General features: G+C 38.0%; 1 protein-coding gene across 7 annotated transcripts in view; it reads left to right on the forward strand.

Annotated features, from left to right (window-relative positions):
• The window catches only part of B3GALNT1 (beta-1,3-N-acetylgalactosaminyltransferase 1 (globoside blood group)), a 31,413-nt gene extending 21,327 nt beyond the window's left edge, over positions 1–10,086 (forward strand). For 6 of the 7 annotated variants that reach the window (XM_030928063.1, XM_030928076.1, XM_030928086.1 and 3 more), the window contains one exon: positions 7,178–10,086. In XM_030928063.1, coding sequence (XP_030783923.1) covers positions 7,212–8,207 — 996 coding nt within the window. In that variant the 5' untranslated portion in view covers positions 7,178–7,211 and the 3' untranslated portion in view covers positions 8,208–10,086. Of the gene's footprint in view, positions 1–3,929; positions 3,978–7,177 lie in introns of all 7 variants that reach the window. The other variant, XM_030928081.1, reaches the window with a different exon arrangement.
• Positions 10,087–14,396: the final 4,310 nt, after the last annotated feature.

Below are 14,396 nucleotides of genomic sequence, written 5' to 3' on the forward strand. Positions count from 1 at the left end.
GCCCATGGAGCCTTTTTGTGTCTGTAACACCTGTAGATAAGACAGAGATACAGCCTGTGATTGTTGAGGCATTGGGAAGGAGACGGCCATCTTTGGCTGCTGTAAAGCTATAGCATTTAATAACGGAGGTGCTGATTACCCCCTCTCTGAGGGTGGTGCTTTCATTGATGGTTGAAGCATTGGTACTCTTAATACACTGGAAGCTGATAACCTTTTTATCTTTGGAGGTTTTCTGAGCTTTTTAGTATTTGAGATGTTTTTTCAACTGCTGAAGATCAGCTCCTAAATCAACAAGTAATTACTGGTGGCCTGCTGTTCACCCAGCATTGCACTAAGTTGGTGGGATAGATAAGAACTGTTTGCTTAATGGAAATTGCTTATAGTATAGTTGGCAAATTCATGTGTAGTTAATATAAGCACAAATTTATCTTAAAAAAATTTTTGTAGGTACGGGGTATCACTGTGTTCCCCCAGGTTGATCTTGAACTCCTGGCCTCCAGCGATCCTCCCACCTTAGCCTCCTAAAGTGCTGGGATTATAGGTGTGAACTACAGTGTCAAGTTTATCTTTTAGAAAATAGAAATTATTTTTAAGTTGTAATTTCTTTCTTGACAGTGATGTGTGGCATTATTTAAGAAGTCAGTAATAAAACAATAGCATACTTCCCTGTTGGGCCTTTTCATATTGTTTTCTATTCATCACTATTGTTGATTCTTCTTTCCGTCCCTCCCCTGGGACGTGGGAGTTAGAACAGTGTCAGGGTCCTTGTAGCCCACTACTCAGCTGTCCTAAGGAGGCAGGCCAGCTGCCCTGTGCTCTCACTATCAGGAAATGAGCCAATCCGAGGTCTCTGGCCAGTTTGATTTCTGTGACGCACACATGCTGTGAACACAGGGGCCACTTCAGTTGAGCCTTTGTGTACATGGCTGAGTATCATTTTAAAAATATGTTTATTGATTGATGGTTGTACATATTTATAAGGTACATGTGATATTTTGATACATACATACAGTGTTTAATGATCAAATCAGAAATTTAGGATATCTATAACCTCAAAAATTTAGCATTGCTTTATGTTGGGAATATTCAGAAACCATTAAGTGCTCTTGGTCCTGGACCAGGCTCTGTGCTGACTGGTTAATCCAAGTTCTTTCCATTAAAACTCACAATAATTGAATTGGTTTTGTGATGCCTGATTCATAGCTGAAAAATGAAACTTTTGAGAAGGTAACTAACATGCCTAAGGTCATACAACTAGTCATTGTTGCAGTCAAGATTTAGGGTGGATTGGTTCTGATATCCAAAGCATTTTTATTATGCTTTTTTCCTGTTTGTTTTCATAAACTTAAAATACAGAGAAAACTAAACATTAGAGAACACCTATATTTCCATCGCCCTGAATTAGCATCTGTTAATTATAGTATAGTATTTGTGACCAGTGTTTTTTTTCTCCTTTAACCACGTGTTCCTTTCATTCTTCCTGCTGATGGGTGTGGTATGTTTTCCTGTAGTCCCATTAAAAAAAAAATCATTATTTATACATAATTGCTTCTAAAGGTTAATCATTTCTTGTGTTTTAGAATTTTTATAAATGGTAATTTATACATGTGTCATTATATAGCTTGTTTATACTCAATGTTTTATTTTTGAGAGTTACGTTGATGTACTGTGTACAAATCCAGTTCATTTAGCTATCATATGGGATTCCATTGGAAGACATGCCAACTTTTATTTATTATCTTATGGACATATATTTATGGATTTATTTGATTGCTTTCTTGTGATGTTCCTTAGCTTTTCTTTCTATCCTCTGTATTTCTTGTAAAATTTGATTAGATTACAGTTAAAAATTACATTATATCTCATTAGGAGATAAATAATATGTGTTTGTTCCATCATTTATGATGTTAAGATTAATCATTGGGTTAAGAGTGGTGACACCCTGATCCTCTAATGTAAAGTTTATATTTTTTCAGTTCTTGCAATTAAAAAGTAATCTTCATGGTGTTACTTTAGCGTCATACAGATAGCCAATTCTCCATCAACCTTTTATTTATTATCAAAACCCTGATGAATAATCATCAGTAATTTCATGAAAGATTGCAAAATGACAATTTTCTTATTCTGTCATTCCATCTATAGTAGTCCCTGCTTATCCATGGGGGCTATGTTCAACACTGTGTCCCCCAACCATGCCTGAAACCACTATAGTACCACACGCTACCCAAGGAATGCCAAGGTCACCTTTTTACTTAAAGGAAGCACTTTGAGCTTCTCTTTGACCTGTCTGAATTGTCAGCATCCCTACTTTTCTGCCTTGGGGCCATTATTAGGTAAAATAAGGGTCACTTGCACGCAAGTACTGAGATACCATGACAGTGAATCTGATAACTGAGGGCTCCTACATGACTAACAGGTGGGTAGCATATATAGTGTGGATATGCTGGGAGGAGGGAGGATTCATGTTCCACCTGAGACAGAGAAGGATGGTGTGAGATTTTGTCATGTTACTCAGAACAGTGTGCAATTTAAAGCTTATGAATTGTTTATTTCTGGCATTTTTCATTTAATATTTTCAGACTCTAGTTGACTGTGGATAACTGAAACTATGGTCCAGGAAACTGCAGGGGTGATTGCTATACATTTCTAATTGGCATTTTTCTTTAAAACATTTTTAAATTATTTATTTATTTTTGAAGCAGGGTCACACTTTGTCACCCAGGCTACAGTGCAGTGGCACAATCACAGCTCACTGTAGCCCGGACCTCCCACACTCAAACCATCCTTCTGCCTCAGCTTCCCGAGTAGCCAGACCACAGGCTCATGCCACCATGCCTGGCTAATTTTATTATTTTTTGTAGAGACAGGGTCTCACTATTGTTGCCCAGGCTGATCTTGAACTCCTAGTCTCAAGTAATCCTCCCACCTTAGCCTCCCAAAGCATTAGGATTAAGGTGTGAGCCATGATACCTAGCCTATAAGTGGCATTTTTCTATAAAGAAGAACTTTTTCTCTTCAGTTAGAGCTATTTGCTTCCCCTGAACTATAGATGATTCTTTAAAGCAGGAAATAAAAAATGCTGTCTTTCCTCCATCACACCAGTAATTTTCAAGTAAGAGATTGGTATAGTAGCTACTGCATGGAAACGTTTTACATTGCTCGTGTACAGTGCAGATATGGTGTTCTCTTTAAATTTGTGGATGAAACAAGTTGTGTATATAAGGATTTTGAGCTTCTAAACATTTTTTTGTTGATTTTTTTTTTTTTCAGTAGAGACAGGGTTTCACTGTGTTAGCCAGGATGGTCTTGATCTCCTGACCTCATGATCCACCCGCCTCGGGGTTGTAAACAAATTTTTAAGAAATTTTATGGTTTTTAAATTTTTTAAGTGTTTTCCATAATTTTTGCAATTGATTTATAATTATGCTGTGGTTAGAGAATGTAGCCTCTATTATTGTTTTTAAAATTGTTGAGAAGGCTTATGTTACCTAATATTATTAATTTTCTTTTTAAATGTGTTATGTTGTCTTAAAAATGAATGTTTCTATTCTTTTTATTAGATGAAAGCTACTAAATGTTTCATTTGATCAAGATTAATATTATTTGAAACATTCATATCCTTTTTTATCTGCTTGATGTATCAGTTACTTAGATGTATTAAAGATCTCCCATTATAAATTTTCCCATTTATACTCATACTCTTCAGGTTTTGCTTTATGTATTTTGATGATATGTTTTTATGGTTATAGAGTTTCATGATTGTTAAATTATCTTTTTGGATGGTTTCTTCTATTAGTAATAACATCTCCTTTGCCCCTTATTAATGATGTTTGTTTATTTATTTATTGTGAGACAGAGTCTTGCTGCTCTTTTGTCCAGGCTGGAGTGCAGTGGCAGGATCTCAGCTCACTGCAACCTCTGCCTCTCAGGTTTAAGCAGTTCTTCTGCCTCGGCCTCCCGAGTAGCTGGGACTACAGGTATGCACCACTGTGCCTGGCTAATGTTTGTGTTTTTAGTAGAGATGGGGTTTGCCATGTTGGCCAGGTTGGTCCTGAACTCCTGACATCAGGTGATCCACCTGCCTTGGCCTCCCAAAATGCTGGAATTACAGGCATGAGCCACCATGCCCAGCCTGAGAGTCTTTTTTTAGTAGATAAGTTTACGTTTATATTTACCTTAATTAACAGCACATTTAGATTTATTCCTGCCATCTTTTGCGTTTTCTGTTTGCATGCATTTTTTCTTTTTCTTTCTGATTTTCCTACCTTATATTTAATAGACAGATAACTTACTTTCTTCTATTTCTCGATCAATTTGGAAGATATGTATTCTATATTTGTTCTTTCAGTGATCAATGTAAAGATTAATATACATTCTTAAATGAACTTTTTAGCAAAATGTGGTTTATCCATATCTCTTTGTTCCTTAAAATATACTAAGAATGTTAGCATATTTTAATTTTCCTGTGAAACATCTTTTTGTAGCCATCATGTCATTTTTACCTAGTATTTTAATTACATTTTTTAACCACATGAAAAAATTTTTTGCCCCTCCCTCCTTTTCAGGATAATCTATTTTGACAGCAAGAATCATTTTAGAGAACACAAATAGGATGGAAATGATGCCAAGAACCACAGCTGATAATAACAGCTTCTATTTGTTGAATACCTAACACAGGCCAGAAGCTTTGCATATATTATCACTAATTTGCACTATATTAATATCTTCAATATAGAGACAGGAAACTGAGGCTTCAAGAGATACATACCCATTCATCCTGGTTGGTAAAGGACAGAGCTGGAGAGTGGACTTTAGTAGCTGGCTTTGGAGCCACATGTGTTGTAGGTGACCTAGTCTGTGCTGGCCAGTTCTTTAGAGTCTGTTCCTCACTTTTGGACTAGATAGTTTCTCCTCTTTTTCCTGCTGCTTTATTTTATTCATGGGTCCATAAATGATAGACATCATAACCGTAGTAAACATTCTCACATTTAGAAACTATGGCTTATAGAATGTGTTAAAAGTAACTTTTATAATAAGGTTTGCCATTTTAAGTTCTTCCCATTGTTGAAGAGTAGTAGGGCCTCCATCATCTATATGCAATTGTAAATGGCACCCCTTACAACACTTTCCTTTGTTTTTCCAAAATCTGTTAAAATCTGCTGATTTGTTAGAATGAGTTATTTGTTGTAATAAATGTACAAGTCATTAGTGGCTAAGTTGTAAATGGTGCCCTCAAGGGTTGTGTAGTGCTCAGTAGCCAGGTGAGGAGAAAACATAGAAAGGCAGTGTTAATTTCATAATTCTTGTTCTCAAACTATTCCATTTCAGGTTTTTTTCTGGGATTGGCAGTGTATGGCTAGTAAAGGGGATAGGGGAGGATAGGAGGTGGATGGACAGATCTATATTTTATCCTTTTACAAATGGAGATAGCATATCAAGCCTCAGTGTCCATTGCACTCCTGCCGTAGGCCTCACTTTGTCTTGCACTTTGACTCCTGAGAGAAAAATTGTTTTTGCCAACAAGGTCATAGAATGTAAGTGGAGAAGCAAGACACATATACATGGAACCGAACTGGAGAGAGTTTGCTAAAACATTACATTGCATTGTGTGGGTTAAAATAATGGAAAGCATTACATATAGAAAAGATAATTGTGGCGGGACGTAATCAGGGCAGGTAAGAGATGACCAGATGAAGAGAACAAGGAGCCTTGAAATCCTGTTATTTTCATATGTATTAAGAGATAGAGGGGCTGTATGTCCAGAGACCCAAAAGTTGACCCAAGGTAGAACCCTTGGTAGACCTGCCTTCCCATAAGGACATTAATGTCCATTCTCCATAGTGAATTCCAGCTTTCCAAGAACTCTCCCCCATATAATTGTGGGTAAAAGGGCACCTGCCAGCAGCCTCCTCAGCCCACCCTTCCTCATGTTGTTCATCTGTCCCTTATGCTAAAATTCCTTAGCATTTGGTATAAACAGTGTGTACTGCACTCTGGTGCCATGTTTACACGTTGTCTTGGGATTTCTTCTTTCTCCTGTCTCCTGCTTCCTTTGGTCTCCTTAGTGCCTGGTCTTTGGAAGTAGAAGATGTCCAGTAAACACACATACATGAATGCCCTTAGACTGAAGTCTATGCCCATGGTGCAAGGAAAGCTCTGTGGAATCCCAGATTATAAACTACCCTCTGCCTTGAGATCAGGAACAGAGCTGAGGCCTTGCTGTCACTTTACAGTCTGAATGTTCTATGCCTCCTCTTGTCTCAGCTAGAACTTCTGTGTAAAAGCAAGTGTTCTAGGAGTTTCCATCCCTTGATTCTGATTGGGTGTGTGATTTCTAAAGAGGTTGGAATGGGAAATGTGGAAACTTAGTACTAAGAATGGGCCTTTGATTTAAACAGTTGCTATCCAGACTAGCATTTGAGTTTAACCAATGAGGTAAAAGAGGGGATAGGTGGTGTTTGGGGCAAGTAAAAGCTGTTTCATAGTCAGTGTTTGAAAACTCAAGAGAGATGATCCTATTTGTGTCTGGAGGACTTGCCTTTCAGGTGAAGAATCTCTACCTTATCCCACATCAGCAGTCACTAATAATAGAATAATGATCACTATAGGATTTTTCTTATCCGGATTTGCTAGATATCAGAACACACAGCTGAGAAAGACCCTTCGTTTATTTGGGCATGTGGCTAGTAATATCCCCTTGAACTAAATCCTTTTTTAATAGTTATAAAGAGGAGATACATTTTATTTATTTGTTTTTATGGTAGATTTATTTTTTAACCCACCATTGCCCATCTCTTTCTGTCCCTGTCCTATCTGCACCTAGGATAGAATTATATTTAACAGTTACCTGTTAATTTAGATAGAGTAGGATAACTCTACTCCAAAAATAATAAAAGGATGTCTAACCTTGGTCTTGATGTGAGAAGCTAAAATGGGTTTTGGTTACTGGTATCTATTTGCTTATAGTTAAATGAAGTAGATTCAAGTGACTAGATTGTTCAATAAATAAAACTCCACACTGTTTTGTTTTTATAGCCTAGTGAGCTTATAATTCAGTAACACCCTTTTGTTTTACTGTGGAGATTTTGTTCTACTCTTTCTCCTTGAGTAGATAGATGTCTTTTGAAAATGTGTTTTGCGTGTGGAATATTAATCCAATTTTCGATAACTCTTCCAGAACTTTCAGCTCGCGTGCTTCGGAACTGCTGTGGATGGCCCCGGCTTTCTGGACTGTCCTTCCGAGTAGGATGTCACTGAGATCCCTCAAATGGAGCCTCCTGCTACTGTCACTCCTCAGTTTCCTTGTGATGTGGTACCTCAGCCTTCCCCACTACAATGTGATAGAACGTGTGAACTGGATGTACTTCTATGAGTATGAGCCGATTTACAGACAAGACTTTCACTTCACACTTCGAGAGCATTCAAACTGCTCTCATCAAAATCCATTTCTGGTCATCCTGGTGACCTCCCACCCTTCAGATGTGAAAGCCAGGCAGGCCATTAGAGTTACTTGGGGTGAAAAAAAGTCTTGGTGGGGATATGAGGTTCTTACATTTTTCTTATTAGGCCAAGAGGCTGAAAAGGAAGACAAAATGTTGGCATTGTCCTTAGAGGATGAACACCTTCTTTATGGTGACATAATCCGACAAGATTTTTTAGACACATATAATAACCTGACCTTGAAAACCATTATGGCATTCAGGTGGGTAACTGAGTTTTGCCCCAATGCCAAGTACATCATGAAGACAGACACTGATGTTTTCATCAATACTGGCAATTTAGTGAAGTATCTTTTAAACGTAAACCACTCAGAGAAGTTTTTCACAGGTTATCCTCTAATTGATAATTATTCTTATAGAGGATTTTACCAAAAAACCCATATTTCATACCAGGATTATCCTTTCAAGGTGTTCCCTCCATACTGCAGTGGGTTGGGTTATATAATGTCCAGAGATTTGGTGCCAAGGATCTATGAAATGATGGGTCATGTAAAACCCATCAAGTCTGAAGATGTTTATGTTGGGATCTGTTTGAATTTATTAAAAGTGGACATTCATATTCCAAAAGACACAAATCTTTTCTTTCTATATAGAATCCATTTGGATGTCTGTCAACTCAGACGTGTGATTGCAGCCCATGGCTTTTCTTCCAAGGAGATCATCACTTTTTGGCAGGTCATGCTAAGGAACACCACTTGCCATTATTAACTTCACATTCTACAAAAAGCCTAGAAGGACAGGATACTCTGTGCAAAGTGTTAAATAAAGTAGGTACTGTGGAAAATTCAGGGGAGGTCAGTGTGCTGGCTTACACTGAACTGAAACTCATGAAGAACCTACAGATTGGAGACTGGAGGGTTACACTTGTGATTTATTAGGCCCTTCAAAGATATTTGGAGGAATTAAGTATAAAGGAATTGGAGGTTTTTGCTGAAGAAATTAATAGGACCAAACAATTTGGACATGTCATTCTACAGACTAGAATTTCTTAAAAGGGTGTTACTGAATTATAAGCTCACTAGGCTATAAAAACAAAACAGTGTGGAGTTTTATTTATTGAACGATCTAGTCACTTGAAGGTTTTGTGTGTATCTTATGTGGATTACCAATTTAAAAATATATATAGTTCTATGTCAAAAAACTTCACTAAAGTTATACTGAACAAAATTTTACCTATTTTTGGTCATTTTAGTAGGTACTTCAAGATGTTGCAGTATTTCATAGTTATTATTATTTAATATTACTCCAGACTTTCTGTGTTTTTAAATGTTTTGATGATTTCAATACAATATAAACAGGATAGTGAATCATTCTTTACATTCAAACCTTTTCCAGTTACTCAACTGATCAGTTTATTGTTGATATATCACTCCATTAATGTAAAGTCATAGGTCATTATTGCATATCAGTAATCCCTTGGACGTTGTTAAATATTTTACTGTGGTAATATAGAGAAGAATTAAAGCAAGAAAATATGAATTATTGTCTTGTTTTTAAAAATATAGTCCCTAGTGTTTTTAGAAGTCACTTAATCTGTCTCATTTTTCCACCTGGAAATTAGGAATAATGTAGAATGCCAGGCAGTAATTTCCTTTTGGAAAGGACTCTAAAGGCAGAAAAAAAGGGAGAGAACCTCATGGGCAGAATATTATAAAAAGAGTGTCATATTCCAGCATTTGAGTTGGAAAGAGAAGATTGAAGATCCAAGTTGCATTATTAATCTGCCCTATTTTTTTCCTTTTAACAATCAGTTTGTGAATAAATAGGAAAGAAGCTGCCGCTGTTACGAGTTTCTCATCAAGATGAAAGCCCTAATGTGTAAAGTCAAATCTGATTTAAATTTTGTGCTTTTGTAGAAAGACATTTCTTCATGTGGTGATATATCTTTTATTGGACCTGCTAATAGTAGGTCAAAGAGGAGTACTCCTTGTCCCCTATTCCTGGGATTATGCAGTTTTCTTTTTAGAGTTTATATAGGGCAAGTGGTTATTTTTTTCTGAATTACAGGATGGAAAAAGATCATATCATTTGTCAGGAAATATAAACTTGAAAGTATGTAGTCAGCTCTTGTAATATTCATATTTATGATTGTCCTATATGAAAGACAACTTCAGTTAAAACTGTAACGTGTGGTTCTCTGTAACAAGGCGATTTCTGTTTCCCAAGGCTCAGACCTAATCGAGTTATATTAAAATCAATTAAATGAAATATTCTATGGAATCGATCTATGCCCTTGTTAATCTCCATCCATATAGGAGTCACTTTCTTTAAGACAGATGGTGGTAGTTATTTTTGTGGCATGGTTAGATTTGACTGGTTTTGCAGAAGATTATAGTCATGTACTGCATAATGACATATACAGTAGTGATCCCATAAAATTATAATGGGGCAGAAAATCTATTGCCTCATGATGTTATAGCCATTGTAATGTCATAGCCTAGTGCATTACTCACGTGTCTGTGGTGATGCTGGTGTAAACAAACCTCTTCACTGCCAGTTGTATAAAAGTACAGCACATTCAGTTATGTACAGTACGTAATACTGATAATGACAATAAATGACACTGGTTTGTGTATTTACTTTTTATCATTATTTTAGAGTGTTCTCTTCCTGCTTATTAAAAAAAAAATGTTAAGTCTGATACAGTCTTGGGCAGGTCCTTCAGGAGGTATTCCAGAAGAAAGCATTGTTATCATAGGAGATGACAGCTCCTTTCATGCTATTGCCCCTGAAGACCTTCCAGTGAGACAAGATGTGGTGATGGAAGACAGTGATACTGATGATCCTGACCCTGTGGACCTAGGCTAATGTGTGTGCTTGTGTCTTAGTTTTTAACAAAGTTTAAAAAGTAAAAAAGTTTAAAATAGGAAAAAGCTTATAGACTAAGGATATAAAGAATATTTTTGTACAGTTTTACAAGATATTTGTGTTTTAAATTTAAGCTAAGTGTTATTACAAAAGAGAGTTTAAAAGTCTGTAAAGTTACTGTGATTTAAGTTTAATTGCTGAAGAAAGAAAATTTTTAAATGAATTTAGTGTGGCCTACTTTAAGTGTGCTGTGTTTGTAAAGTCTACAGTAGTGCACAGTAATGTTCGAGGCCTTCACATTCACCCACCACTCACTCAGTGACTCAAACAGAGCAACTTCCACCCCTGCAAGCTCTGTTCGTGGTAAGTGCCCTCCCTATGCAGGTGTACTATTTTTTATCTTTTATACTGTTTGGTGTTTTTACTGTGCTTTTTCTATTTTAGATACACCAATACCATTGTGTGACGGTTTCCAGCAGTAAGTATTCAGTACAGTAACATGCTGTACAGGTTAGTAGCCTAGAAGCAATAGGCTCTACCATGTAGCCTAGGTATATAGTAGGCTATACCATCTAGGTTTGGAGTACACTCTGTAATGTTTGCACAACAACAAAATCACCTGACAAATTTCTCTACAACGTATCTCCATTGTTAAGTGCCACATTTCTGTACATCGATGTTTGGGAAGCTAACTCAAAACATTTCTAGAGAGAACTTTTAACACACAAAAAAAATTCCCTTTCACTTTTAGAAAAGACAAAAAAAAAAAAACAAACAAAAAAACCGCCAAACAAGTAAAATGTGAATAATTGCCAAGTTTCAGAAGATTGTTTCTTCTGAACTGAAGGTTGGTGTCTAAAAGAACCTACAAAGTTAAATGATTAGGAAAACATTAAGAGATTGGGTCATTATTTTTTTTTTAACTATATTTCTTAATAAGCTTTCAGGAAGTAAATATTAACTGTGTTATTAAAATCATGACCTGGTGTTTAACCAAATCAGCAGCTTTAAAAATTTGAACTCATATAACAACGTTTAATACTGGGGCTTTTCCTTGCAGTGATTCGGTCCCATCTGCCTTAGCCCTGCCATCACCATAGTTTCACACACCCTCTGCCTCACTTGCTTTCCTTGTCTGCAAGTGTTGAGTTTGTGACTTAGCACATTAGTTAGCTTTGCTAAGGGTCACAAATGCTACAGTAACATCCAAATCTCAGACTTGATGACAACCAAAAGTTTTCATCACATTGCATGGCAGTGGTTGGCTGCAACCCTGCTCTATGTGTCTTTCATTCCAGGATCCAGGCTGATGGGCAGCCCATTTGGAACATGCTGTTCTTACAGAAGGAAATTAAAAAGCTGGTGGAAGCACAGTGGAATATATTAATACATCCACTGGCTGAGACGAATCCCTTGCCAAGCCCAGTGTCACTGAGGTGGGGAAGTACATTTCTCTTGCAGGAAGTAACTGCAAGTGGTGTTGCAGCATGCAGGAATGTGTTCTTCCGCAGGATGAGGTACGAAAAACAGTGCAGTCGTACTGTGAGCTGCCACACTCAGTGTCGGAAAGGGAGAGGGAGCCTTCAGACAATGCAAGACAACTCTGCAACAGACCCCAATTTAGGCCCTGTAAACCTGCAGAAACAGAAATAAAAATTTTTGCCTAATGCTACCAACTTTGAGGGTGGCTTCTAATGATGATAATTAAAACATTTCTTACCAGGGAAATTTCCCGTTGTCTGTGGCCCTGGGGCCAAGCCTTCTTTCCTCACATCTGGCCCCTCCTCCATACATGCCGGGCCTTATCCCTGCTTGAGGTTATCAACGAGTAATTTCCAAAACTCTTTCCACTTAGCCCTCTTTCTGTTTCTACTTTCTCCTTTCAGACCATGTGGGAAGCAAGGCAGAAGTGAATGCTACTTATATTTCTCCCCTGCCGCCCCCCAAAAAAAAAGAAAATCAAGGCAATTCCCAGATAAAAGGAAGTCAACTTCTCTAAAAATAAATTTTGCCATACTCTTAAAAGGTTGCAGCAGCTGCAGTGACAGTTCTAAATGCCACTCTTCCCTCTCTTGCAACATATGTACAAACTGTACAGAAACAGGATGAAAATATAACAAAATTTGAACAGAAAATGCCTCAAAGATTTCTTCCTACTTTAAAGGTACCTTTTATTATTTCATTCTCAATGACGATAAATCATTTTTATAACACAGATGTTTTAAATATATTAACAAATTTAGGTAAAGATAAAAAGTGACATCAAAATGTCACGAGCAAAGACTGCTGGGGTGCAGGCCAAATGCTGTGTTTACCGCTGAGCCCCCCGCCTCGCGTGCCCACCATCCCGCTTCTGTGCAGGCAGGGGCTGCCTCCCAACTCAGTCACTTGTGTTTAAGCCAGTGTCTCACTGTGTCACTCAGGCTGGAATACAGTGGCATGATCATAGCTTACTACAGCCTCAGGCTTTTGGGTCCAAGTGATCCTCCCACCTCAGCACCCCCCAAGTAGCTGGGATTATAGGCGTGCGCCACCACACCTGGCCAATTTTTCAAAAACTGTAGAGATGGGGCTTACTATGTTGCTCAGGCTGCCACCGCTCTTTACCAGCCTTTCTTGCTTCTCATGTTTTGACATGTGAACCAATCCCAGCCAGTGGGACTCCAGGCGATGTCTGCTGGTAGGCTTTTGGGCTTTCTAATAAAGACAAAGTATCCTTTTCTTTGGCCAGATGTTATGTCTGCAATGATGGTATCTGAAGCAACCATGTGGATCCAATGAGAACAGCCTAAAGGCCAGAGCAGTGGCTGAGATGGAGAGCCTGGCTCTTGATGACATCATTGGGCCACTGAACCAACCCTGTGACCACAGACTTCTTGCCCTTGCATATGTGAGTTAACCACCATGGTGGGTGCCATAGTCTGTTACAGCTGAGGACATCCAAACTGTAGGAACATAAGAAACAGTTTTCCCCTTCCTAAGGATCTGGGCCAATGATGAGTGGGGCTGATGTGAAGAGGTAAACCCAATTTCCTATGAGGCAGACAGAAAGCAGCTTGTCCGTGACATGGGAGCTCTATGCTCTGGGATGCATCTTGGTGGAGAATGGAGCCCAGCCTGAATGAGTAGCCCACACTGATGGATTGGAGATACCGGAAATAAAAAATGCCTTCTCTTCCTTGCTCCTCAATAAGTGATTGCCTTCCATTTCAGGCAGCAGAGTCTGAATTCCCATCTGCTGGGAGCACAGAAAGGGGCACAGCATCCTGGTTACAAACTTGAAGAGTCTACACATCTCTCACTAATGAAGCCATCACAGTCTGGAGCCAGATCTTCCCATTTGAATGAGGAGAGAGGACAGAGTCACATTTGCTTGCCTTTTACTGCTTACTGACTGAATAGCATCAGGAAAGGTTTACTTTATGAACCTGGCACAAAGTAGGTTCTGGGCCTGATGTTAACAACATTCACTCTGCCGTCTTCACTCTGCCGTCTTCACAAATGAAAAGGTGGAACATTTCTGACTTCTAGTAAATTCACATTGCAATGACTTTCTCTGGACACAGATCTTGCAGTTCTCCCATCCCTCAAGGCTGCTGTGATTAATTTATTTTAAAAAGTCTTTCACAGTTTCAGGAGAAGAACAGTTGAAAAGCTCTAGGTAGAGGATAATTTGGTGTTCACAAATGAAGTGATTCTCTCATAGCTCAATGAATAGTAGGATTAGGAGAGTAACTTCACTTTTGTATTGAATCCCTTTTTATATGTACCTTTAAAAACTTTTGCACTTCCTTTTTTTTTCTCCTTCAGTGAACCTTAGCATATAAACAAGATAATTTTTTTAAAAAGTATTTTATATGTAGACATGAACTTTTATATTTCTCAGACTTAAATTTAAAAGCAGGTAGAGTAGGCAGTTGTTTTGCATGCCTAACTCCTTTTCTTTCCCTTTTTTTAAAAAAAAAATTTTATTCTTTTTAAGAGATTGGGGTCTCACTGTGTTGACCAGGCTGGTCTCAAACTCCGGAGCTCAAGTGATCCTCCTGCCTTGGCCTCCCAAAGTATAGTTATTACAGGCGAGACCCACTA

The sequence above is a fragment of the Rhinopithecus roxellana genome, chromosome 1 (genome assembly GCF_007565055.1).
Source record: "Rhinopithecus roxellana isolate Shanxi Qingling chromosome 1, ASM756505v1, whole genome shotgun sequence".
Taxonomy (NCBI): Eukaryota; Metazoa; Chordata; class Mammalia; order Primates; family Cercopithecidae; genus Rhinopithecus; species Rhinopithecus roxellana.